The sequence below is a fragment of the Brassica napus genome, chromosome C4 (genome assembly GCF_020379485.1).
Source record: "Brassica napus cultivar Da-Ae chromosome C4, Da-Ae, whole genome shotgun sequence".
NCBI classification, from domain to species: Eukaryota; Viridiplantae; Streptophyta; class Magnoliopsida; order Brassicales; family Brassicaceae; genus Brassica; species Brassica napus.
Window position 1 is genome coordinate 31,621,390 of NC_063447.1, and position 24,995 is coordinate 31,646,384.

General features: G+C 43.2%; 5 protein-coding genes across 5 annotated transcripts; 2 read left to right on the forward strand and 3 right to left on the reverse strand.

Moving 5' to 3' along the window:
• Positions 1–192: 192 nt before the first annotated feature.
• On the reverse strand, positions 193–3,919 carry LOC125585133 (zinc finger BED domain-containing protein DAYSLEEPER-like). The gene is made up of 3 exons (XM_048753707.1): positions 3,722–3,919; positions 3,573–3,628; positions 193–3,458 (listed from the first exon to the last, which is right to left on the reverse strand). Exon 3 carries the CDS (start codon positions 3,433–3,435, stop codon positions 385–387), a length of 3,051 nt encoding a protein of 1,016 aa, XP_048609664.1. The 5' UTR covers positions 3,436–3,458; positions 3,573–3,628; positions 3,722–3,919; the 3' UTR covers positions 193–384.
• A 12,187-nt stretch (positions 3,920–16,106) lies between these two features.
• Positions 16,107–19,069, forward strand: LOC125585135 (receptor-like protein 53). Its single transcript, XM_048753710.1, has one exon. The coding sequence runs from the start codon at positions 17,798–17,800 to the stop codon at positions 19,049–19,051; it is 1,254 nt and encodes a 417-aa protein (XP_048609667.1). The 5' UTR covers positions 16,107–17,797; the 3' UTR covers positions 19,052–19,069.
• Positions 19,070–19,146: 77 nt separating this feature from the next.
• LOC125575620 (protein YIF1B-like) lies at positions 19,147–20,569 on the reverse strand. Its single transcript, XM_048753711.1, has 5 exons — positions 20,438–20,569; positions 20,066–20,220; positions 19,890–19,988; positions 19,669–19,820; positions 19,147–19,595 (listed from the first exon to the last, which is right to left on the reverse strand). Exons 2-5 carry the CDS (start codon positions 20,216–20,218, stop codon positions 19,208–19,210), a joined length of 792 nt encoding a protein of 263 aa, XP_048609668.1. The 5' UTR covers positions 20,219–20,220; positions 20,438–20,569; the 3' UTR covers positions 19,147–19,207.
• Positions 20,570–20,793: 224 nt separating this feature from the next.
• Positions 20,794–22,398, forward strand: LOC111213914. The gene is made up of 4 exons (XM_048753712.1): positions 20,794–21,859; positions 21,937–22,047; positions 22,119–22,163; positions 22,247–22,398. The coding sequence occupies exons 1-4, from the start codon at positions 21,690–21,692 to the stop codon at positions 22,377–22,379; spliced, it is 459 nt and encodes a 152-aa protein (XP_048609669.1). The 5' UTR covers positions 20,794–21,689; the 3' UTR covers positions 22,380–22,398.
• Positions 22,399–22,442: 44 nt separating this feature from the next.
• LOC111213913 (probable fructokinase-4) lies at positions 22,443–24,082 on the reverse strand. The gene is made up of 4 exons (XM_022715754.2): positions 23,617–24,082; positions 22,995–23,327; positions 22,807–22,923; positions 22,443–22,707 (listed from the first exon to the last, which is right to left on the reverse strand). The coding sequence occupies exons 1-4, from the start codon at positions 24,016–24,018 to the stop codon at positions 22,579–22,581; spliced, it is 981 nt and encodes a 326-aa protein (XP_022571475.1). The 5' UTR covers positions 24,019–24,082; the 3' UTR covers positions 22,443–22,578.
• Positions 24,083–24,995: the final 913 nt, after the last annotated feature.

Sequence of the window (24,995 nt, forward strand, 5' to 3'; positions counted from 1 at the left end):
GACAAATTAATGATCGAGCAATTCACAATCAGATTTACATCTCCCCTAAATTAGGGATCATCAGCTTTGAATTAAGACCCAAGTGGTTCATACCAGACTCTTCTCTGTTGGCTTATATAACATCTCCCTAGAAACGAGTTACATACTATCATAACAGACCTCACCACTCACCCAGAAGACTGAGAGAGCCAATAAAAAAAAAAATAACGATACCAAATTGTAATATCAAATCATGTCTAACAAGGGAGCTGCTCAAAAGCCCGGAAAGAGAGATGGTAAAAAAAAAGCATAAGCAAACACAAATCCAAATTAGCCTAGAGGCCACAACAAAATACAGTACGCTTAAACTAAGTCGAAGGACAAGGAAAGATAGAAGGGATACCCTCACGGTTCCCTCTTCATATTGTTCTCTGAGGTGGAAGCGTTTGAAGAGTGCATGAGCCAATCCTTGGCGCAGAAGAGAGCTTCCAAGGTCACATGTCCAAGAGAGCTCCTGTAGTTGTCCATCTTTTTCACGTCAGTGTCAAAAACAGAATCAGGAGAGACAGTGCAAAATGGTAAGGATAAGACATCAGCTGCCATCTTGGAGAGGGTGGGGTACTTGGTTCGGTTCAGGCTCCACCAGCCCAAAACCTCAAAGTCTGGTGATCGCGGTATCAGAGATTCCTCCAGGTATTGGTCGAGCTCCGATTTCATCTGCTCGCGACTCCCTACCTCAGAGATGTAAAGCTCAAAGTCTGAGAATCCATCTCCAATGGTGATGAGGGGAAACTCCTGCGAAGAGGCTTCAAGGTGATGGCCTTCCTGGAGAAGGACGTCAACGTGGTGACCTTCTTGAGAGATTGTAAACGCAGCTTCTTCCTGCGGCATTGCATGTGATTGAGAATCACCGTTTTGTGGATTTTTGATGTGCTCGGGAATGGTTTCCACTGGTTGTGTCTCCTGTGCCAAATCCTCAACTGGCTGAGTGTCCTCTATTATTTCCTCTACTGGCTGCGTGTCATGTTCTGCTTCTTCAACAGGCTGAATGTCATCGTGCTTTTCCTCCACCAGTTGTGCCTCCTGAGCCACTTCCTCAACTGGTTCAGTGTTCTCCACCATTTCCTCCACCGGTTGTGTCTCATGTTCTAGTTCCTTAACAGCCTGAATCTCACTGTCACCATGCTTCTCTTCCACCAATTGTGCCTCCTGAGCCACTTCCTCAACTGGTTCAGTGTTCTCGACCATTTCCTCCACCGGCTGTGTCTCATGTCCTAGTTCCTCAACAGGCTGAATGTCACTGTCACCATGCTTCTCTTCCACCAGTTGTGCCTCCTGAACCACTTGCTCAACTGGTTCAGTGTTCTCGACCATTTCCTCCACCGGTTGTGTCTCATGTTCTACTTCCTCAACAAGAATGTCACTGTCAGCATGCTTCTCCTCCACCAATTGTGCCTCCTGGGCCAGTTCTTGCACTGATTGAGTGTCCTCGAGTATTTCATCCACCGGCTGCGTTTCCTGAGTCATATCAGTATCCTCCACTTGCTGGTTTTCCAGCGGCAGTTCCTCAACCAGCTGGGTCCGGTCAGTCTGAGCAGCTTCTTGAGACTCATGACCGTCTAAAGCATGGTCTCTTGGCTTTTCATTCAGCAGATTGCTATCTCCTCCAGGCTGTTCATATATTTGATCATGTGAAAGCTCGTTGGAATGGTTGTATTCAGGATGAAAGTGAACTTCCGTTTCAGAAAAGCCATCATTCCCGTGGGCCACATAAGCCTCCAACAGGGAGTGACTCTGTTCAGCATAGTCATGGTACAGTTCATGTACAGCATCATCAACGCTCCTGATCCATTTTTCTGCATCTTCCCCATAAGCCTTAGAGAAACTAAACTCAATAAGCTTCATCTTGAAGCGCGGATCCATCACAACAGCAACTGCCAGTAGCAGGAAACATCCTCTCCAGTACTCATCAAACTTCTCTCTCAATGGAGTCGCCAGATTTCTGACATCTGGCTCTTCACTCATGGCTGTGTGGCTTAGCTCTAGCTGAAGCTTTGTCATCTCATGGTACAGATCGTTTGCTGTCAATCGTCGGGTTGGGCCAGTCAAAACACTAGCCGCGTCAAAAAGAATCTTCAAGCAGGAGCAAAGCACCTCAATCTTTCTCCACTCTTCAGGAGATATCGAAATTTTATATTCAAGATCACAGTTTCCCAGACAAGAAAACACTTCCTTGTGTTCATACGCAGCCAACAACATGCTGTAAGTCGTGTCCCATTTCGTCTGGTTGTCAATGCGGAGATCTTTTTCAGAACGCGTCTGAAGCTGCGCCTTCAGTTCATCAAACCTCTCAGAGCAACTGTCTCTGGTCTTCACATGCTTCACGCTATCACGAACCTTTTTAATGGGAGTCTGAAGATCCTCAGCCCCAAGCGCGTCGCGCGCCATACTGCTCAGGAGGCGGGCGTAGCAACTCCCCAGCAACAGCTGACCATTCATGACATGCTGGTTCCTGGCAGACAAACAGCACCTGAGGTTCTCAACAGCGCTTTTATTCACCACTGATTCCCCAACAGTGAGGCTGCAAAGCCTCCTCTCGAGATTCCAGTCCGCTAAACAAGCCGCAACAGGCTGGTTCAAAGCGAAATCCGAATCAGGGGAAGGAACAAGCGCAACGTTCAAAAGCCTGCGAGTCAGATTCCAGTCCTTATCAATGAAGTGCCCCGTCACAAACGCGTACCCCACAGACTGATTCGACGACCACAAATCCACGGTGAGGTTCACCTGGCCCGGGATCTCGCCGATGAAGGCCGAGAGCTTCTGCTTCTCTGACAAGTAGATAGCCACACAATCAGCGTGGATGGCGTGGAAGGTCGCCATACCGAGCTGGGGACGAAGGGCGCGGACGAAACGGGCGAATCCAGAATGCTCAACCATGTGGAGAGGGTACTCATGCATAATAATCATCTTCGCCATCTCGCCGTAGCAACGGTCTTGATCTAGAGGAGCGTTCAGGGGCGTAGAAGAAGCCCTCTGACGTTTCTTGGGAGGGGTGGTAACGACAACATCTTTGGCATCAGGAGAGATTTGCGTGAGCTGATCGCCTCCTCGGCTCATTGGGCATATACCCAACTGAATGTGACGCTTGAGGTGGCTCGTTCCGGCGAGCTTCTGGCCGGTTATGTAGGCGAATGACTTCCTGCAGTGCTTGCAGCAAGCCTTGGAGGACCCGGGGCTGGTGGTTTCGATGGTGAAGTGCTCCCAGACCATTGACTTTTTTCTCCTGCGGCGTATACCAGGCTGAGACAGCAGAGAGCCGCCGCCGTCGTCGGTATCCCCTGCAGCAGCAGCATCAGTGGGCCTGGTGGTGGTGACCAAATCCATATGGGATTTGTCATCAATCTCAAATGAACCGTTGTTATCAATGAGCATCAAAGAAGAAGTGTTGTTATCCATAATCCTCTTGTGGAAAAAGTCCTCTGTACCAAGACAAAAACTGAATCAAGCTAAGATAATATACTTGAAGAACAAAAAAAAAAAAACAATCTGACAAATAAAAAAGAAAGACTATCTTCATCACAGCATACACAAACCTCGGTAGGATTGCAGATCGTGGGAGGGGGTAAAGATCGACAAGGAGCCTAAACCACTGGGAATAAAAAAAGCACAGTAGATTTAGAGTAAGAGATAGCGAGATCTAATTATGGAACATCGGAGAGAGAGAGAGAGAGAGAGGGCTCACGGATGGATGATTGATTGGTAGAGTAAGGAGGGAGGAGAGGCCGCGCGAATCAGAGGCGAAAGATTTTCAAACCACGAGGGAGGAAGGGATTAATGGGCTTTAGGATGAACTTCGGCTCTGCGCTCTCCTTTACGGCCGCTAGGTTTTGAGCTTTTTTTTTCTCTCTTTCTTTCTCGGCCTTTTCTTCTTACTAGTCACTTATTCACCTAATTATTTTTATATATTTATTTATTATTAAAGAGAAAAAATATGGAGGTGTTACAAAAAAAAAAAAAAAACAGAAGCACATGGTAAAAAAACTCACCCTTCTCATTCGTTCACCTCCAATTAGGTGTGGGCGTTCGGGTACCTGTTCGGGTTTGGTTCGTGTCTATTCGGGTTTCGGGTTTTTGGGTTCAAAGATTTCAGTTCCATTCGGGTATTTCTAAATTTCGGTTCGGGTTCGGTTCGGATCTGTTGGGGCCGAAAACGGTTATCTCGAAATCAACGGCTAAGATTATCATTTTAGCAAATTCTTCACGAAAGACTTCTCGAAAGAAAGACCGGAAGAATAAAAATACTTATGGACGAGGGTCTCCGGAAAGATCGGTACGAAAAGAGACAGGTCAAGACCCGAGAGCCGGACCGTTCTCACAAGGTCACCTCGCCCGTGGGCGAGGACGACCAGCACCACGGTCACCTCGCCCGTGGGCGAGGACGACCAGCATCACGGTCACCTCGCCCGTGGGCGAGGACGACCAGCACCACGGTCACCTCGCCCGTGGGCGAGGACGACCAGCACCACGGTCACCTCGCCCATGGGCGAGGATGATCTGCGCCCGGTTCACCTCGCCATAGGGCGAGGACAATCCAATCCCGGCCAGTCCGACTCGTTTCGACTCTCGTGTCCTCCATATAGTTGTGATATCCGACTTTTGGATCATATACCTCTCGTTTCGTCTCTATCTCGAAGTTTTACGACTAAAATCGTAGAAAACCCTGAAGGCCTAAAAACGGCCCGAGAGGATCTAAACGTGTCTAGAGGCCGATCTACGATTTAGAAGGGACCCAAGCCCAATGGGAGTTATGACGGTTTATCCTAACTCGCGGAAGTAGGATAAACGTTAATTTTCCGAAGATAAATATCAAGATTCGAGGATAACTACAAAGATCGACGAAAAATGGAATATTACCAAAAGAGATAAACTTGGGTCCAAAGGCAAAGGAGTAAATGGGCCACCGACCTAAAACAACTATATAAGGAGAGCTGGAGCAGAAGAAAAGGGATCCGAGAATTTAGACTTAGAGAACTCCTGCTAGCTTAGGGAACTTAGAACTTAGGTGGTTAGACTAGCAAGGCAAGGCTTAGAACGTTTCCCCGCCTTTCTGTTATGCTTTTGTCTAGTTAGCATATCTCTACTCCTCTCGGAGAAGTCATGTATTCATACTATTTCATTAATAAAACGCCTCCGAGTGACTATTTATCTTTATCTTGCTATCTATCTTTTTACGCTCTGAAAGTGATTACGCAGAGAATTCGGACTTTCAGGGAAAATCGGTTTTTCTTGGTTTTCCTCCATACTTATTCATTAAAATCGACGGTGTGAATTCCGGTTCCCACAGTTTGGCGCTAGAAGGAGGGGGGGGGGGTCGAATTCTCTAACTCAAAAATCACAAACGATTAAAGATACAAGATGTCCGCTCCAGTAGCTCACGATGTCGTCTCTTTCAAGGACAGAGCAACGGCCGACCAGTTCAAACCTCACAACCATCTCCTTGTCATCGAACTGACCATCCAGGACATCGACGTAGCAAGAGTGTTGTTCGACACCGGATGCTCGGCCAACATTATCTATACAAGCACCCTCGAGAGAATGGAAATCGACTTGTGCGCCATCACGCAAGGTCCCAGTCCAATTTTCGGACTCTCAGGAGACGCTACTATGACCCTCGGCTCAATCAACCTCTTGGCTAAAGCTGAGAGCGTCGTAAAAATCACGGAATTCTTGGTCGTCGATCGCCCAACATCGTATAATGTAATCATTGGAACTCCATGGCTGAATTCCATGAGAGCGATCCCATCAACATTCCACCTATGCCTTAAATTTCCGACCCCTCATGGAGTCGAAACAATTCAAAGGGACCACAGGATGTCACAAGTATGTTTCGCCGCTGAGTTAAAAAGAAAGAACTTTGCGATTGAAGCTTCCCACAAGAAGAAAAGAAAGCTGGCTCTCGACAAGGGCGCCCCAGAAGAAGACTCGGAAGTCTTCTGGCAGTCATAGAGGGTCGAAGCTCTAGAAGGGAAGCGCGAACCAACTTGCAAACCGGTAATCTCGGTCTGTCTCGACGAATCCCGCCCAGAACGATGCGTCAAGATCGGAGCCAACCTCTGCGAACCATTGAGAACAGAGCCATGGCTTGTCTTAAAAAGAACCTCGATATGTTCGCTTGGGCCGCGGAGGATATGCCAGGAATCGACATCGGCATAACATGTCACGAACTCAACATTGACCCGACCTACAAACCCGTAAAACAAAAAGGACGGAAGCTAGGACCAGAGCGTGCTACCGCGGTAAACGAGGAAGTTGAGAAACTCCTCAAAGTAGGGTCAATAATAGAAGTCAGATACCCGGATTAGCTCGCCAATCCTGTCGTGGTCAAAAAGAAAAATGGCAAATGGCGAGTATGCGTCGCCTTCACCGATCTCAACAAGGCCTGTCCAAAAGATTGCTTCCCACTTCTGCACATTGACCGACTGGTCGAAGCAACAGCAAGGAATGGACTTTTATCATTCATGAACGCCTTCTCCAGGTACAATCAAATCATGATGAATCCCGACGATCGCGAGAAGACCGCATTCATCACCGACCGCGGAACGTATTGCTACAAGGTAATGCCTTTCGGTCTCAAGAATGCGGGTGTTACTTACCAGCGACTTGTCAATCGAATGTTCCCCGAACAGCTCGGAAAGACTATGGAAGTGTACATCGATGACATGCTCATAAAATCCCTTGACAAACACGACCACGTATCCCACTTGGAAGAGTGCTTCGCAAGGCTGAACCTACATAACATGAAACTAAACCCGGCAAAATGTAGGTTCGCAGTCGCATCAGGAGATTTTCTCGGTTATTTGGTCACGTGTCGCGGGATCGAGGCCAACCCCAAACAGATAAACGCACAGATAGAAATGGTCTCACCAAAGACAAAACGAGAAGTCCAAAGGCTAACCGGAAGGGTCGCAGCTTTGAACCGTTTCATCTCACGTTCGACGGACAAGTGCCAGCTTTTCTACGACACGTTGAAAGGGAACAAAAAGTTTGAGTGGTCGGAAGAGTGCGAAAAGGCTTTCCAACAGCTGAAGCGTTACCTGGCCACTCCTCCTGTTCTTGCAAAACCAGTAGAGGGAGAACCTATATTCTTATACATCGCGGTCTCCGCAACATCAGTAAGTGGCGTTTTGATCAGAGAAGAACGCGGTGAACAAAAACCAATCTTTTACATAAGTAAAACCTTGCTGGACGCTGAGACGCGGTACCCCTTGATGGAAAAACTAGCATTCTCTGTTGTAACATCGGCGAGAAAGCTCAGGCCATATTTCCAATCTCATACCATAGTGATTCTCACCACCTTTCCCCTGTGCACGATTCTGCACAGTCCGAGTCAGTCAGGACGCCTCGCGAAATGGGCGATCGAACTGAGCAAGTACGATGTCGAGTACCGCCCAAGAACCTGTGCAAAATCTCAGGTGCTTGCGGATTTCTTAGTAGAATTGCCCACGGGGGATATGACAAACACGGAACCAGATTCAACTTGGGTTCTTCACGTCGATGGATCATCGTCCAAACAAGGATCCGGAATTGGGATTCGGCTCACGTCGCCCACCGGGGAAATCTTGGAGCAGTCGTTTCGGTTAGAATTCCATGCATCAAACAACAAGGCTGAATATGAAGCACTCATTGCAGGATTACGACTAGCCCATGGGCTGAAGATTTGCAACATCCACGCTTACTGCGATTCTCAGTTAGTCGCAAGACCTGGCCCAAGACTTCAACCACTTCGCCCTCACTATAATTCCTCGCTCGGAAAACACCCACGCAGATGCCTTGGCCGCGCTCGCGTCAAGCTCGGATCCAAGACTAAAACGGGTAATCCCTATGGAATTCATTGAACATCCGAGCATCAGACTGCCGGTGATCGCCAATCTGATTTGGGGACAAATCGAAGATGCGGAGGAAATCGAAGATCCACCATAAGGAAAGATGGATCAGCCGGAATACGGTTGCGACAGCCCATGGCTAGAGCCGATCCGAGCCTACATAGGCGACGGAACGCTGCCCGCCGAGAAATGGGCAACACGCAAAATTAAAACCCAAGCCGCACGATATGTAACGGTAGAGGGAGAAATCTACAAATGGAGATTCTCTGGCCCACTCATGACCTGCGCCGAGGGAGAGAAAGCGAGAAAAGTGATGGAAGAGGTCCATTCCGGATCGTGCAGAAACCACTCCGGTGGAAGGTCACTCGCAGTCAAAATAAAATGCCACGGTTATTACTGGCCAACTATGATCAAAGACTGCGAGAAATTCGTACGAAAATGCGAAAAATGCCAAAGGCACGCGCCCACCATCCATCAACCTGCGGAGGTGCTCTCGTCCATTTCATCTCCGTATCCCTTTACGCGATGGTCCATGGATATCGTCGGACCTTTACACAATTCAAAACAGAAATGCTTCCTTTTTGTCCTTACGGATTTCTTTTCGAGGTGGGTAGAAGCAGAATCCTACGCAAGTATCAAAGACGTACAAGTCGAGAGCTTCGTATGGAAGAACATTATCACCAGGCACGGGGTCCCTTACGAAATTGTAACAGACAACGGATCTCAGTTCATCTCTACCCGATTTGAAGCATTTTGCGAGAAGTGGAAGATACGGCTGAACAAGTCAACTCCTAGATATCCACAATGTAACGGCCAGGCAGAGACCATTAACAAAACCGTCCTTGACGAGTTAAAAAAGCGCTTAGAAGCCAAAAAGGGACGATGGGCAGATGAGCTAGAAGGAGTTCTTTGGTCACATCGTACAACCCCAAGACGGGCTACGGGAGAAACCCCCTTCGCCTTCGTTTACAGGACGGAATGCACGATCCCAGCGGAAGTAGAATTTCCCGGAGTGCAAAGAAGATTCCTTCCCGAATGAGAAGATCTCAACAACGCGATGCTGCTGGATGAACTTGATCTCATTAACGAGCGATGTTGGGGTCAAAAACGGTTACGACGAAGTTAACGTCCAAATCCCCGAAGAAGAAAAACGTAGAAAAATTCTTCGACAAATATATTTTCGAAATAGATTCTTCTTTACAAAAAACCTTTGCGGAAGAAACGCGAATCATCGGACAAGAGCTCGAGAAAGATCGTTACGTAGCGACCAAACGCGTGCTCCGCTCGGTCGCTACGTAGCGACCAAGTTCGAGCCAAAGCTCAGTCGCTACATAGCGACCAAACGCCCATTCCGCTCGGTCGCTATGTAGCGACCGAGCTCGAGCCGGAGCTCGGTCGCTACGTAGCGACCGAGCTCGAACCAAAGTTCGGTCGCTATGTAGCGACCGAGCTCTTCCGAAACGTCGATACGACATCAGTCCATGCATTCTCGTATACCCTTCGATGCTTTCTCCCGAATACCGTAGCGAACCCATCTCACGTTCCCCACCATTTCTAAGTTATCAATCAAACTTTACCGTAAAAACCGCAGAAAGTTCATTCTTTATCGAAAGAAGCCGTAATAAATGCTTCGAGTCGAGAGACGGCCCAAAGGGACCTAAGACACGACTCGAGGCCCAACTTACGATTTCTTAACCAACAGCCCGTAAACCGCATGTCGGTTTACGCTTGGTCCGCAAGGGAAGATAAATGTCAAGTTTCCGCGGATAAATACGGAATTTTGTAGATAATTACGAAGATCGGAAAAAATGGAATATCTCCATTTATATGCTATGGCGGCTTAAGGGCAGAAGATGAAAGGCGTAAACCGACCTTGGAGTCAGTATATAAGGGGTCCTAGGCGAGAGGCATGGGGGAGGACTTTTTCAGAGCAAACTTAGCATTTAGAGCAATTAGGCAACTTTCCGTTTTTGTTATTTTGAGCTGCGACTCAACTAGGTTTTGCAGTCTCGTGGCCTAGGCTTCTACCTTGTTGTAACGCTCATACGCAGATTCGGAATAAAACTTCTTTTGCTCTCTTTTACGATTTCTTATTTCTTTTCGTCTTTAATTGCGTGTTCTGATTGCTTGGCGTGTGGTTTAACAGATATCCGGGACCTCTGGGAAGTTAGGGTTTTCCTAACTTTCCTTATTTAAACGGAAATCGACAGTGCGAATTTCGGTTCCCACAAGCGACGAGACCAAGCTCTCATAAGAATCCATACTACCAGCACGCTGCCGCGAAATACTACAATTCAAACGTTCGCCACCGCAGGTTCAAGGAAAGTGATCTGGTTCTGCGCAAAGTCTTCCAAAACACTGCCGAACGTAACACATGAAAACTGGGAGCAAACTGGGAAGGACCATACAAGGTCATAAAGGTGGTCCGACCAGGATCGTACCAAATCGCGAATATGCAAGACGTCAAGATCCAAAGAACCTGGAACGCGATGCATCTTAAAAAATACAACCACTAATCGCAACATGAGAACTAAGAAATACGAGATGGCTTGATCCCCGAAAAAAGGGTACGTAGGCAGCTCGCCAAGCGAGTTCAGCTATCCCTCCATCTTAAAAAGGGGGGGGGGAGTGGGTACGTATACTCGTATACTCCCACGACTTTCAAAAAAAAAAAACTCAACCTTTTTCGAATTTTTTTGCGGAAAAACGCGACCTTACGGTTGCCAATCCCGCTATTCGCCAAACAGCTAAAGTGGCAATCTAAGACTCGCTCAAAGCGCCTAAGCAAAATCGATTAGTTATCACACTAAATCCGATAAAACCCCCCGAACGCTCGTAAAAGAGGAATCCTTCGGAAAAAGCCCGCGAACAAATGTGGCACAAAAGAAAAGGTCAACTTTCGGCTCTGCGAGACGTCGCTACACGCTTAAAGTTACGATTTTTTCGACATCTACAGAAACGACGTTCTCGTTTCCAAAACAAACTTAGTACACCTCTAACGGTAAAATGCCTTTAAACTGACATTATTTCTTTGTTGATGATCACAACAAACGAACCCTAACGTCCTAAACAGACATCAGCCGCCCTCGAAAGGATAGGCTCTCTTGCATCCGACAAGGATACCATAGCGCGCTATAGAAGAAATCCGAAATTTTGGTCAGTATCTCCAAACGGCCTTTGGAGGTAGCTCGATTCGTATTAAGACAAGTCGTATAAGCCGATAACAATTCGCGGACTTTATATCGGTACGAATCAGGTTAAAATCGCAAACAGGCAAAACGAAAGCCGACTTGTCATCGCATAGCCTCAGTCCAAAAGTAAACCTAGGTCTTGACCTAAACCCAGCCTTACGGGATCTTGACATCACAAAGGCATAATATCAACACTCTGATATGAGATCCCAAAACTTGTCTCTTCACTTAAATCAGTACGTTTTCACGAGCCTTCGCATAAAGCAGAAAACCACGTAAACTCGCGTACTCAACAAACGATGGATACGGTGATCATTCGGGGGGGGGGGGGGGATGAGAAGACAACTCACACCCTGCCCTCCAACCTTGAAAAACAGAAGTTCTCTCGATTTAAAACAACCGAAAAGTTTTATAGATTGAGCCAAGCATCTTACAAAAATCCGTAACAAGGGCAGGGATTCGAAGCCACCAACGGCCAGTCCCGGAACATACAAATTACGGCCTCATGAACAGACCAAAACAAAACAAAGAAAATCCCCGAAAGGATCGTTACCCTAGGCACTCCTCAGAGCATCGCCTTCATCCTCAACCTCATCGGAGCTCGGGACCGCATCGACATCACCTCCCTCAGCCACTTCACCGTCACCTCTCTCGACAGCATCGCCCTCGCCTTCTTCGGCGGCACGGCCTTGCCCTTCGGTCTCTTCCAAACACGGCGCGAGGGTGCATTCAAATTTCAGGAGAGAGAGGATCGAATCGAAGTCACCTTCGGAGGCCATCAGTTCCTCCTTATGAGCCAGTAGCCTGGCCTCTTCAGAGTCCAGAGTCGGAACCGCTTCGCCTTTGAATAGCTGGATCTCACCTAGACCTCCCTCGATGCCCGCCAGGGCCAGATCCTTCTTACGGACTGCCATGAGGGAATCAAAGAGAATAGCCATCCTCGTTAGGCGGGCATGAAACTCGTCCCATGGGTTGGGACAACGGTCCCCGCTGGCTCACAAGTCCTCGGTTCCTTTTGACTTTTGATTTGGCGCTGAAGACGACGGACTTCGGAAGCCTTGGCTTTTTTCTCTTTCTTCATCCTAAACAGTGCACTCGCCGACTTTCCGAGATCCCGCTCGAGACCGCTGACCTGAAACTCCAGCTGCGAAGTCTCAGCAGCGTGAGCGTCCTCAGTAGATTTCAGCGTGAGTTCAATTCGTTTCAACGCCTCCCGCGACTCTGCTAGTCCCTATGTCAAACGCTCCACCTCCGAACCACAGTCGCTGATCATCCCGTCGATCAACGATATGAACTGCGAACGAAATAAAAGTCAGAATAATTGAAGAACAAAGTATCCTATAAGAAAATTTGTTTTTCGAAAACGAACCTTGGCACGATATTGCGGTAAAGGCCCCAAAGGCTCTCCTTCCGCACCTTTGGAACATCTCCTCTTCTTGGCGGTCTCGGTTGCGGCGCCATTCCTTTTGCGACCTTTGGGCAGCAGAGCGGCACTAGGCGCAGGAAGCCCTAAGACGATCTCTTTCCTGTCCAAAGGCGGAGGCATCAACTCCATTACTTGTCCTTTCTCAGGAATCGAGACCGGGGTAGTGGAAGAGCCCGAAGATTGGGCCAAGACCTCTGGCACTTGCACAGGTACCGTATCCGTTCCTACGAGGGGCGCAGCATCGCTCAGAGACTTGTTTCCTTCAGTTGAGATCGACAGCGCAGACGAGGAAGGGATAGCCGACATTTCAGCAGAGGTCTGACTCGTTTCCTTTTCGGCATTACGCCTGGATAGCCTCTCTTTGAAAGAAAGGAATCCAGCAACGAAAGTCGGAGTGGCTTCATGAATGGCAGGAATCGGTAGAACCGGGCTGGCCTCACCCATCTCGACGTCGGTGTTCTTCTTTTCGTTTTGGGAGGAAGACATTCTTGCTTGAGAGAATGAAGAGAGAAAAGTTTGAAGGAATAAGATGTGTGAAGAATGGTAATTGTTGAGTTGCTACTTATAAGGATATGAGGGTGACGTGGATTTCCGCAATAAAATAATCTCAAAAGATAATCTAAGAGAAAACGTACTCTTAACCGAAAATTCTGATTAAAAACACTTCACTCGCCCGCAAAATCGTCTCCGAGTCTTGCAGGCTGGGGGGCTAACTGTTGGGGTTGAAAACGGTTATCTCGAAATCAACGGCTAAGATTATTATTTTAGCAAATTCTTCATGAAAGACTTCTCGAAAGAAAGATCGGAGGAATGCAAATACTTATGGACGAGGGTCTCATGAAAGATCGGTACGAAAAGAGACAGGTCAAGACCCGAGAGCCGGACCGTTCTCACAAGGTGGGCGAGGACGACCAGCACCATGGTCACCTCCCCCATGGGCGAGGACGACCATCACCAAGGTCACCTCCCCCATGGGCGAGGACGACCAGCACCACGGTCACCTCGCCCGTGGGCGAGGACGACCATCACCAAGGTCACCTCGCCCATGGGCGAGGACGACCAGCACCACGGTCACCTCGCACATGGGCGAGGACGATCCGCGCCCGGTTCACCTCGCCCTAGGCCGAGGACAATCCAATCTCGGCCAGTCCGACTCGTTACGACTCTCGTGTCTTCCGTATAGTTGTGATGTCTGACTTTTGGATCATATAACTCTCGTTTCGTCTCGATCGGAGTTACTCTCAAAGTTTTACTACTAACATCGTAGAAAACCCCGAAAGCGTAAAAACGGCCCGAGAGGATCTAAACGTGTCTAGAGGCCGATCTACGATTTAGAAGGGACCTGAGCCCAATGGGAGTTATGACGGCTTATCCTAACTCGCGGAAGTGGGATAAACGTTAAGTTTCCGAAGATAAATATCAAGATTCGAGGATAACTACCAAGATCGACGAAAAATGGAATATTCCCAAAAGAGATAAAGTTAGGCCCAAAGGCAAAGGAGTAAATGGGCCACCGACCTAAAACAACTATATAAAGAGAGCTGGAGCTGAAGAAAAGGGATCCGAGAATTTAGACTTAGAGAACTCCTGCTAGCTTAGGAACTTAGAACTTAGGTGGTTAGATTAGCAAGGCAAGGCTTATAACGTTTTGCCGCCTTTCTTTTCTGCTTTTGTCTAGTTAGCATATCTCTACTCCTCTCGGAGAAGTCTTATATTCTTATTATTTCATTAATAAAACGCCTCCGAGCGACTATTTATCTTTATCTTGCTATCTATCTTTTTACGCTCTGAAAGTGATTACGCAGAGAATTCAGACCTTCAGGAAAAATCGGGTTTTCTTGGTTTTCCTCCATACTTATTCATTAAAATCGACGGTGTGAATTATGGTTCCCACATGATCTTTGCGGGTTCGGTTCGGGTTCGGATAACCCATTTAAATTATTTTAAAAATTTTTAAATTCACTATATACTTTAAATTTCTCAAAATCTATAAACAAAACAATATATTACATATAAATTTGAATAGCATATGTCAAAGTACCTAAAATTAACATATAAATTAGTTTGGTTTGAATTTTTGGATTGAGAATCAATAAGTATTGTTGGTGTTTTGAGTATACTTTAGCTATTTTAGACATGTTACTTTTGACTATTTGTATATATTTATAAGTATTTTGGAAAATTTAAAAGTATCTTATATATTTTGATATTCTTAACATATATTAAATCTAAAAATAATTAATATATATAGGTATATAAATCAATTTCGGATATAATCGGGTACCCGAAATACTTCTGTTCGGATCGGGTTCGGTTTCGGTTCTCTAAATACCAAAATTTTGAACTCATTCGGATATTTAATCAATTTTGGTTCGGGGTCGATACTACTTTTTCGGATCGGGTTCGGTTCGGTTTTTCGGATCCAGGTTTTTTGCCCAGCCCTACCTCCCATGCACCCTTTCTTGAACCATCCACCCAGTATTTCACTAACCTGTCACGAGGGAAAGAAACATTGAGTCTTTTATCTATATACATGATTTTTAACTAGTCTTTGTCTTGAATATTAAGGGTCGGTTCAGCCTAGTGCTGGGTTTACGGGTGAACCCGCCCCGACCCGCCCCGCCCCCACTGCGGGTCGAATCATGATTCAAAAAATTGACCCGCATAACCCGCAAACAAAAAAATTTCTACCAACCCGCCCCGCAAAAACCCGCGGGTAACCCGCCAAACCCGCGGGTAATATTAATTATATTAAAAATAATTATTATATAGTTAAAAATAATTATTTAAAAAAATATATTAAAATAATATATTTATAATTAAAATTATATAAATATTTACGATATTTTATAAATTTTTACAAATTTTTTTTTTTTTACAAAATGTTTTTTTTTTAAATGGTTTTTTAAAAAAGAAAAATCTTTTTTTTTAATTTGCGGGTTAGCAAGTACCCGCGACTCAAATTCGGCTAACCCGGACCCGCCCCACTTAAAATAATCTCGACCGCACCCGCACCCACAATTGAAAATTTTCAGATTGTTAGACCCGCACCCGCCACGCAGCGGGTCAAATGGGGTGGGGCCCGCGGGCATTGATTAAAATTCCAAGCTCTAGTTCAGCCACAATCCCTCCGAAATGAATCGAAAATAAAATCGGTTCGGTTCCATTTGGTTTTTGGTTTTTGGTTTTATAGTTTTTTCCGAAAATAACCGAATTTTAAAATTTTGGTTAGATGTCAATATAATTAGCTATAAAATTAAGATTTTTTGGTTATTTTTGGTTCGTTTGGTTAATTCGGTTTTGTTATTTTCAGTAATCTCTGTTAATTTTGGGTTATGTTATTATGTTAAAAAAAATTGTAAACCTAACCGAAAACCGAATTATTTCTCAAAATCATACCGAACTCAAAACTGAACCCGAACCGAAAACCAAAAATTTCGGTAAACGGTAAACCATGATTAAACCGATGCTAATATATAGGGTCAATGACCATCAATTTTCGGTCCAAATGTAAATCTTAGAAGTACCTTAGCCTATTTCTATATAGAGAGTTGTTTACAAAGGGATAAACCGGAATGAATTAACGTTGTGAACTGTAAACCATGATTAAACCGATGCTAATAGGGTCAATCACCATCGATTTTCGCTCCAACTATAAATCTTAGAAGGATAATCAAATTGAAAAGTCCAAGTTTAGAAGCTCAATTCTTGAAGACCGTTAAGAATTCCAAATTAAAAAGGTTTGTATTTTTATATTTTCGTTCAAAAGTTATAAAATGATGACACTATAGTATTACTATATGTAATGCAATATTTAAATTTATATACAATTAGGTACGAGATATGACAAGGCGTTGAATGCAGACATAATGGCCAAAGAACAAATCAACAGGATTGTACTTTGTTTTCCATTTTTTTCCTGTTTGTATAACGTATGTATATATGCATGAAGATTATGCTAATTAATTAAAGTTTTTGAGTTTTTGAAAAATTGGGTTAATGTATATTTGGGGTTTGGATAATCAAATATTTGTAATGTGTAGCTTGTGTATTAAATAGAAGGAAAGTAAGTTCATGTGATATTTGTGAATTTGTGTATATAAGTAGCTACGTTTGTATCTTTTAGGCTTTATTAACTTGGACTGGTTGATTGTATGAGAGGAAGAAGATACTTGATAATTAAACCTCTACATGGCAACCAAAACAAGATGATGGATAATAAAAAAAAAAAACAACACACAGAAGAAAAACACAGTTTTAGTTTTAATATAAGGATATTGTATCCTTTTTACAAATTACAAACTAAAAAGAAAGTATGTGAACATTAAAGTTGTCAATTTCTAGAGAGATCATAGAGTAAATCTCTACATATATGAAATATAAAACTAGTGCATTCCATTCACATATTAATTTTTTTATGTAATACATTATTTGTAAGTAATAAACTAATAATACATCCATAACTAAGAAAATAAGAAGGTGAAAAACAATATATAAAATAAAATTTAGTTAAGCTATGCATGCTTGAAGCTCCTCGTTGAAGGAACGATCGATTCAGAAACAACAAAGACTATATATCACTTTGGAGGCGGCTTGATTGTGACATGGTTCCTTGCCTCGACCTCGGTCACGATCATCATTACCATCATCAAAACGATGACGAAGGAGGCGATTAGGGTTTTCTTTTCGATAGCCATAATGTTTAATAAGCTCTTAAACGGGTCTTGTTTTTTTTTTTGGTCTCTTTCTTGTTAGTAGTTCTTGATTAACTTAACAACGTATTTATATGCAAAACCAAACTTCTATAAATAGTGAATTTCTAATTTAAAAATTTTGTGGACTGTTTCAATCGTCTTTTCTTAGATATTGGTCAAATGATTACTAACATTGTTTAGATGGAATTCTAAAATAGTAGGATTTGATAATGTATGACAAAAAAATTGCCAAAAAGTAATAACCACTAATTGTTTCTTCCACATTTTCATAAGTGTCCTTTTTTACTTTAGATACATCTCATACAAATTAAGATTAGTTTTAATAATGTAGACGTAATCATAACTTAAAATGCATTTGATGATAATGACTTTAAATATCCATAGAGCTTTGTGTAAATGGAAAACTATCTAAAGCTAATTGTGTGGTCGGTCCACATATGGTTTTGATGTATATGAATCTCACCCATAATGTACCCAAAAACCTTATGTTAGATCCCAATTAGGTCCAACACGATGACTTTCTTCTCATTCTTATTACAAGAATACTCTCTTAAAAAGAAAAGGTTCCATATCTTTCATTCATGTTAAAGAAGAACAATAACAATGGCTGCTAAAACACAACCATCTTCTTCTTCATTACTACTCATGTCCTTGCTCTTACTACTTGTTTCACTCATTTTCCCTTCATCAGTTCTCTCAGCCACTCTTCGATCTGATATCCAAGCTCTAGAGTCTATCATACGGAGCATTGATCCAAGTTCCATCTCCCCTTCCTCTTACCTCAGCACATGGGACTTCTCTGAAGACCCATGTGAAGGCTCAGGGACGTTCTTAGGAGTCATGTGTTCTTTCCCTCTTGAAAACACAACCAGCAGAGTCACAGAGATCGACCTTGACGATGATGGCTACGAAGGTTTCCTCTCTGATGAAGTAGGGAACCTTACAGAGCTCACGGTCCTTAGCCTCAGCAGGAACAGGTTCCGCGGTCCAATGCCAGAAACTGTCTTCCAACTCAAGAAACTCACCAAACTCTCCCTCTCTGAAAACCTCTTCACTGGAGACATAACACCAGGAATCACCTGGCTCAAAGAGCTCAAAACCATAGACCTGTCCAAGAACAGCATTGCGGGCGAGATCCCTCCAAGGATCTCATCCTTGAGAAGCTTGACTCACCTGATCCTATCAAACAACCATCTAGACGGGAGAATACCTCCACTCAACGGCTTGTGGAAGCTACAAGCGTTGGAACTCGGTAACAATCACCTTTCCGGAACCCTCCCTAAGCTTCCTCCAAGTCTAAGAACTCTATCTCTCTGCTACAACAGCCTCGCAGGACGCATATCGCCTCTGCATAGGCTGAAACACCTTGTGTCACTAGATGTGAGCCAGAACAGATTCTCAGGCACCATTGGCCACCAAATCCTAACGTTCCCAGAGATATCTCACATCAATGTATCATTTAACCATTTCACATCCATAGAGGTTGTTCAGGTTACAGGCATTGAGTCCCGCCTGCGGATACTTGACGCTGAAGGAAACCAACTACAGGGTCACCTTCCACTGAACCTGCCGACTTATGGAAACTTGAAGGATATCAATCTAAGGAGCAACAAGTTCTCCGGAGACATTCCGAGGATTTATGGGAAAAGACTTGAGAATTCATGGAGAAGCTTGTACTTGGAGAACAACTACCTCACAGGTTTGCTTCCTGAAGAGTTTCTAAGGCTCTCCAGACAGGTCAGAGGAAGCCTTTCCAATAACTGTCTGCAGTGTCCAAAGAACGTTCCAATCTGCAAAGGAGTACAAAAGGCGAAATCGCAATGCACCAATGCAATGCAGGTGGAGGGCTTGGAGTAGGGATCATACACATGGGAAACAGTTTCTACTAAAAAGCATAAACGTTACCAAAGTTCATGTCCTTATTTGTTTGTAATCATGATAGAAATGTACTCTTATGAAAAAAAATTGACATTCAAAACCAAAATAACAGTTTTTTTCACAACACAATGCATTTCAAAAGAGCCAATTGACACTAATGTTACCAAGCCAGATCAAAAGAGGAAACTGAGCCAAAGCTACAAAGATCAAGAGGTAGTGACGCCTGCTCGAGTCATAACTCCTAGCTTCCGCAAAGAGAACTCGCTTCATCGTCTTCACTAAGAAAACCCCGGTGCATAAGCAGGTCCACGGAATCAAAACATAGTAAGAGTATCCCCACATGATCTTTCCAAGAACAGCTAAGCAGAGACCCGTGAAAGCATACCCAGCATACGCCACAATATCCAAGAGCGGTGCTTCTCCACTACCCAGTGAAAACAATGTCATCTTCAGCAGCATGACTTGCATAAACCAGCCAACCATTCCTTTCACAAAAAGCCAGTTCAGAGCTTCCGGAGAAAACCTAACAAATTGGGAATCAAAGGGTTTAAAAAAGGAAGACATATACACATGAACAGATAAATAAAGAAACATACTTGCCATAGAGTCCTAGTGATAAACCAGCAAGAACAAGATAGGTGCCAAAGGCCATGAGCGGAATGTATAAGTCTGGAGCATTAATATCATATATCGGAGGCTTGTATGAAAGTCTACCACCAACAGGTTCTGAGATTCTAGCCCAGTGTCCCTGAGGTTTCATCAAGAGTCATAAGTACAAATAAAGAGCAAAACAAAACAAAGGGAGACTTCATCTTACCCTGTGAAGGAAAGGAAGCAGAACAATCTTCAACTTGTTCCTCACATACTGGTCATTCACTTGAAAATAGTATTGAGGATCGGAGAAGTAACGAGTTATCTGTTCATATCAACAACTTAAGAGTTAAAAACAAATGAAACGCTGAGTAATGAACACAAGGAGGGTTTATAACTTACGTTGCTCTGCACATACTCAGAGCTGGATCCGAATATTTTCTCCCCATAGGCACCCAAGCCACTTCGGATAAGGCCAGAGCCAGGGCCAGAGAAGGGATTGCCAAAAGGGTTAGGCTGTGGAACTGCCTGAGTCATGTTGTTGTTGTTATACATCTCTGCCATTTAACACAATAGAGGTTTAATTTAACTAATTGCTAAGCTCAAATGCTCAAAGAAGAAAGCTTTATTTGAATTTGGTTCTTGTTTTTAACAACCCAGCAATCAAAATGATCTTCTATTACGCAATCAAAGAAAAGATCGATTCAAAAGGGTCCGAGCATCGAAGCTGCGACATTGCTAATCTAGGGGTTCTAAAGTATCATACACGCATACCTGAAGGAAGGTGTGGAGGAGGTGATGGATCTCGAGGTTGAATTGATTAGTTCGCCGGCTAAGTTTCCGGTGTGATAGAAAGTGATGAATATACAATAGATCGAAGGAAGGTCATGTGAGAGACTCTTGCCCGCACGTGTGATATCGAACCAATAGAAGTTTGACACGTATATTTTTTTTTTTTTGTTTGAGCAACGACGCGTATATTTCTTAATTACTTTTTTTTGAGAAAGAAATTTAAAGTTCAGGGTTTGTATTGAAAATATTTCTAGTTATAAAAAGCGTCCAAAAACTCGAAAACTGGAGGAACGATCAAGGAAGTGATAGATAAGAAAACAAATTTGGGGTTAACTATGTAACAAATCCTAAAGTTCAGGGGTTTGTACTGTAAATATTCCTAATAAAGATGCGGAGAACGATCAAGGAAGTGATTCTTGATAAGAAAACAAGTTTGGGGCTATTTATGAGAAAACTAAAAAGTTCAGGGTTTGTATTGAAATAATTTTCTAATAAGAAAACGAACGATGAAGTGATTCTTAAGCTTCAGAGTCTTTTGTTTTCCGAGATGGAGGTTCCAAGCTCTGAGGAAATACTTCAATGTATGAGCTCTTCTCTCTCACAAATCAAATGGCGACTCAAAGCCTCTTCCAAACGCCGCCTCGATATAGGTTGTTTGAGATCATTTTACATAGAATGAAGCCAATCTGTGCGTTTTGGCTTGATGGATTTATCAGAGTTTCCACTCTCTGTCAGAGATAAACCATTAAAAGTTTTGAACTTTAGACTCTATTATGATGATCTCAGTTTCACATATGTGCTGGCAGCACTATGCACGGGGATGAGACCAGTTGTAATGATTGACTATGGTGGCAAGTTGCCTGAGCTACAAACTCGCTTACTTTCTCTTCTTGAGCTTCTCCAAGAGGTTAGTCTCTCTACTTTCTCTTCAAGCAACATTACTACTTGAGTAAGCTGCTTTTGTTCATGCTGCTTGTGTCCTCTAGGTTTTACCAGTTTTCAAAGATCTGATGGTTATGGTTATAGAGGATATGATTTACCTGATCAATGGAAGAACACTGCCCAATTGGCTGAGTTCTGAACCTGAATTGTTCTTCCTCGACTTGGAACAAGATCCTCCACAGGTTGTTCCTCTTATAAAAGCTTCAGTATTTGTTTCAGTGGTTGGACTGATCTCACTCTTGCTTTTGTCTTATTCAAGATGGTAGAGCAAAGCAAGTAAAGCGATCTAGGGATGCAGCTTAGGTCGATTCAGAATCTATTCTATTCCACATTTCCTTTAGATGGCAGCAATGATGATCACACACCAGCTTTAGATGAAGCCAACTCTTCTCAGTCTTCTTTATTCATTGATCTTAGTTGTTGTTTACAAGACACTAAGGTTACAATTCCAACACTAAGCGGGTAATTTTCAGATCCTAATCCTCATTCATTTCACCGTATGTAATCTTAGTTTATTCAGCGTTGATCTGTATTTGCAGATGGTTACTGGACTATCCAGTTGTGTATTTATTCGGCACAGATCACATAGAAGATGCAATCTACAACCTCTCAACCAAGTCTCTCCGCATCTTCAAAGTTCTTTTACAAAGGTTAGGTAGTTAGTTAATTTTTTTAGCTTTCTGAAACATTGTTGTGATGTCTAACTTAAAAAATCTTCCAGGAACGGTACAACCGGACAAGACTCTCATTTAGAAGAGCTAACTAGGTAACAACTTCAGTACCAACATTGTGATTCTGCTGACTAAACAACAATGTATGTATGAAAATAATTGAGTGTGTTTGTAGCAGTTTCTCAGTGCCATATGAGCTGAGTATGGGAGGTAGCAAGGAAGTCTGGGCTGAATCATTTCTAGAGAGGATGAGTTCGAGGTGGGAAGAATGCAAACATATCTGTGAGATCACTAGATTTGCAAGTGTCTGAATGTTATCCTCAAGCAATTGTTCTTTAAAGCATTCACTACTCAAAAAAAAAAACAGTCGTCACTAAACTTGGTAACGCTTTTTTTATTCATAAGGTAACAAAATCAAAACAGTTCTATGAACGAACACACAGAACCAAAACACAAAGCCAACAGAAGAAAGTAAAACGTTAAATCTTAAAGTTCCAGACTTGTTGTAGATCACTTTGCATTTAGGAGAGTTTCAACTTCAGACACTGTGGGAAGAGCTGGAATTGCTCCTTTCTTGGTTGTTGTAATGGCTCCACATGCATTAGCAAACCTGAGCACTTCTCTAAGACGAGCTTCATCCTGTAGTTAAAACACACAAGAGCCAAAGATTCAGAAATGGTCTAGACTCTATACTGATCTGATATGTTAGTTTATAATTCTATATGTATTGTTGTATACCTCAAGAACAGAACGGTCATCAACAATGTTGCAAAGCAAGGCACCAACATATGAATCACCAGCACCAGTTGTGTCCACAGCGTCCACATGGAAAGGATCAACAGATCCACGGAAGCTCTATAATCATAAGTAACGGTTAATGGTAAAGTCAAGTTTGAAAGAAGAAAGCTCTTGAAAAACTAAGTTACCTTGGTGTAATAATTACAACCCTTTTCACCCAAAGTGACCAAGAGAAGTTTCAAGTTATCATGCCACAGAGACAACGCAGTCTCATCATCAACGTTATCAGATCCAGTCAAGAACATAAGCTCTTCATCGCTGACTTTGATCACTTCAGCTTTGTCCCAGATGCTAAGAATCTGCTTCTTAGCCTCCTCCTTGGAAGGCCACAAAGGTAGCCTCAAGTTTGGGTCATAAGAGAGCAACGCACCAGCTTCTTTAGCCACCTCCATGGCCTTCAGGTGAGCAGATCTACATGGCTCGACGATGAGACTTATTGATCCATAGTGAAACACCTTAGCCTGTTAAAAAACAGAGAACTTGGTTAACCTAATTAACTTGACATTCACGTTAGGTTTTATCAACAAACGTTACATACAAATCTAACTTCACATATACGTTAGGTTTATCAACAAACGTTACATACAAAAGTTTACTTAACAGGTAATCATTTTAGCAATTGATAAAATAACTTGACCTCTACGTTAGGTTTATCAACGATACCTAACTTCACCTCTACGTAAGGTTTATCAACAACCGTTACATAAGAAAAACTTAATTAGTAGTTATCTAAAAGTCAAAGTAACGTACAGATCTGATGAGATCGAGGTTAAGCTCATCAGGACGGAGGAGCATGTCGGCGCTAGGGTTCCGGTAAAACATGAACTCACGTTCTCCATCAGATCTAAGCGTCACGAACGCAAGCGCCGTCCTAGCTCCGGTGTCAAAGTTGATTCCTTCTGCAGAGACACCGTTTTGTTTCAAGATCCCGGCGAGCATGTGACCAAACTCATCGTCACCGAGCTTTCCGACAAAAGCAGCACGGCCACCGAGACGGGCGACAGCAATGGCAACGTTGGCAGGCGCACCACCGGGAGCCTTGATGAAGCCAGGAGCCTCGGAGAGGGATACGCCGGAGACGGTGGGGACAAAGTCGATGAGCATCTCACCGAAGCTCACGATCAAGCTTTTCTCGCCGTCGGATGTAGCCATTTGTGGTTTTGGAGAGTGTTTATGTTATGGAACTAAGGGAGAGATTATGTTTTGGATATGAGATGTGTTGGAGAACGAGGAAGGGTTTATATACAAGTGTTTAGGATCAAATCCACTAGACTTTTATTTAAGTTTAATTAAAATTTATTTGATTTATCTAGTTAGAATTGTTTTTATCCGAAATATGGGAATTGTATTTAGTAAGTATTAATATCGAAATATTTGATTGGTTTATTTGATGATATTATGATCTTGGTTTAGTCAAATCCACTAGACGTCTAATAGATTTATGGCAACTAATTAATATTGAAATATTTGATTGGTCCATTGCATAAAATCCACTAGACTTTTAATTAATTTAAATGAAAATTTATCCTAAATCTTGGAAAATATATTTGGTAAGTAATTAATATTGAGATATTTGATTGGTCTTATTGCGTGATATTATGATCTTATGAGAACATTGATTGGTCATTTGAAACGGATTTTTCGCTTGTTAATGGAACCCACATAACGTCTTTTGCAAGGTTTACTAATTACTAGGGATTGTTGGATAAAGATATCTAATCCTCTTTTATTTTCCGATTATTACATTTGTTAGGCATTAGGATTACGTTCATTATCTCTTTTTTTTTTAACACAGATTACGTTCATTGTAGAGAAAAAGAAAAAAATAGCACTAAATCAAGTTTTTGTTTCCAAACTAGCACTCAAGGTCAAAAGTCACAAAAATAGTACTTAATGTTTTATCAAAAGTCACAAACTTAAGGTTTAGAGTTAAAGGGTGGGGTTTAGGATTTAGGGTTTAGGGTTTAGGGTTTAGGGTTTAGAGTTTAGGGTTTAGGGTTTAGGGTTTAGAGTTTAGGGTTTAGGGTTTAGGGTTTAGGGTTTAGGGTTTAAGGTTTAGGGTTTAGTGTTAAGAAATGAGGTTTTGAGGATAAGATTTCGAATTTTAAAAAATAAAAAAATTAAAATTT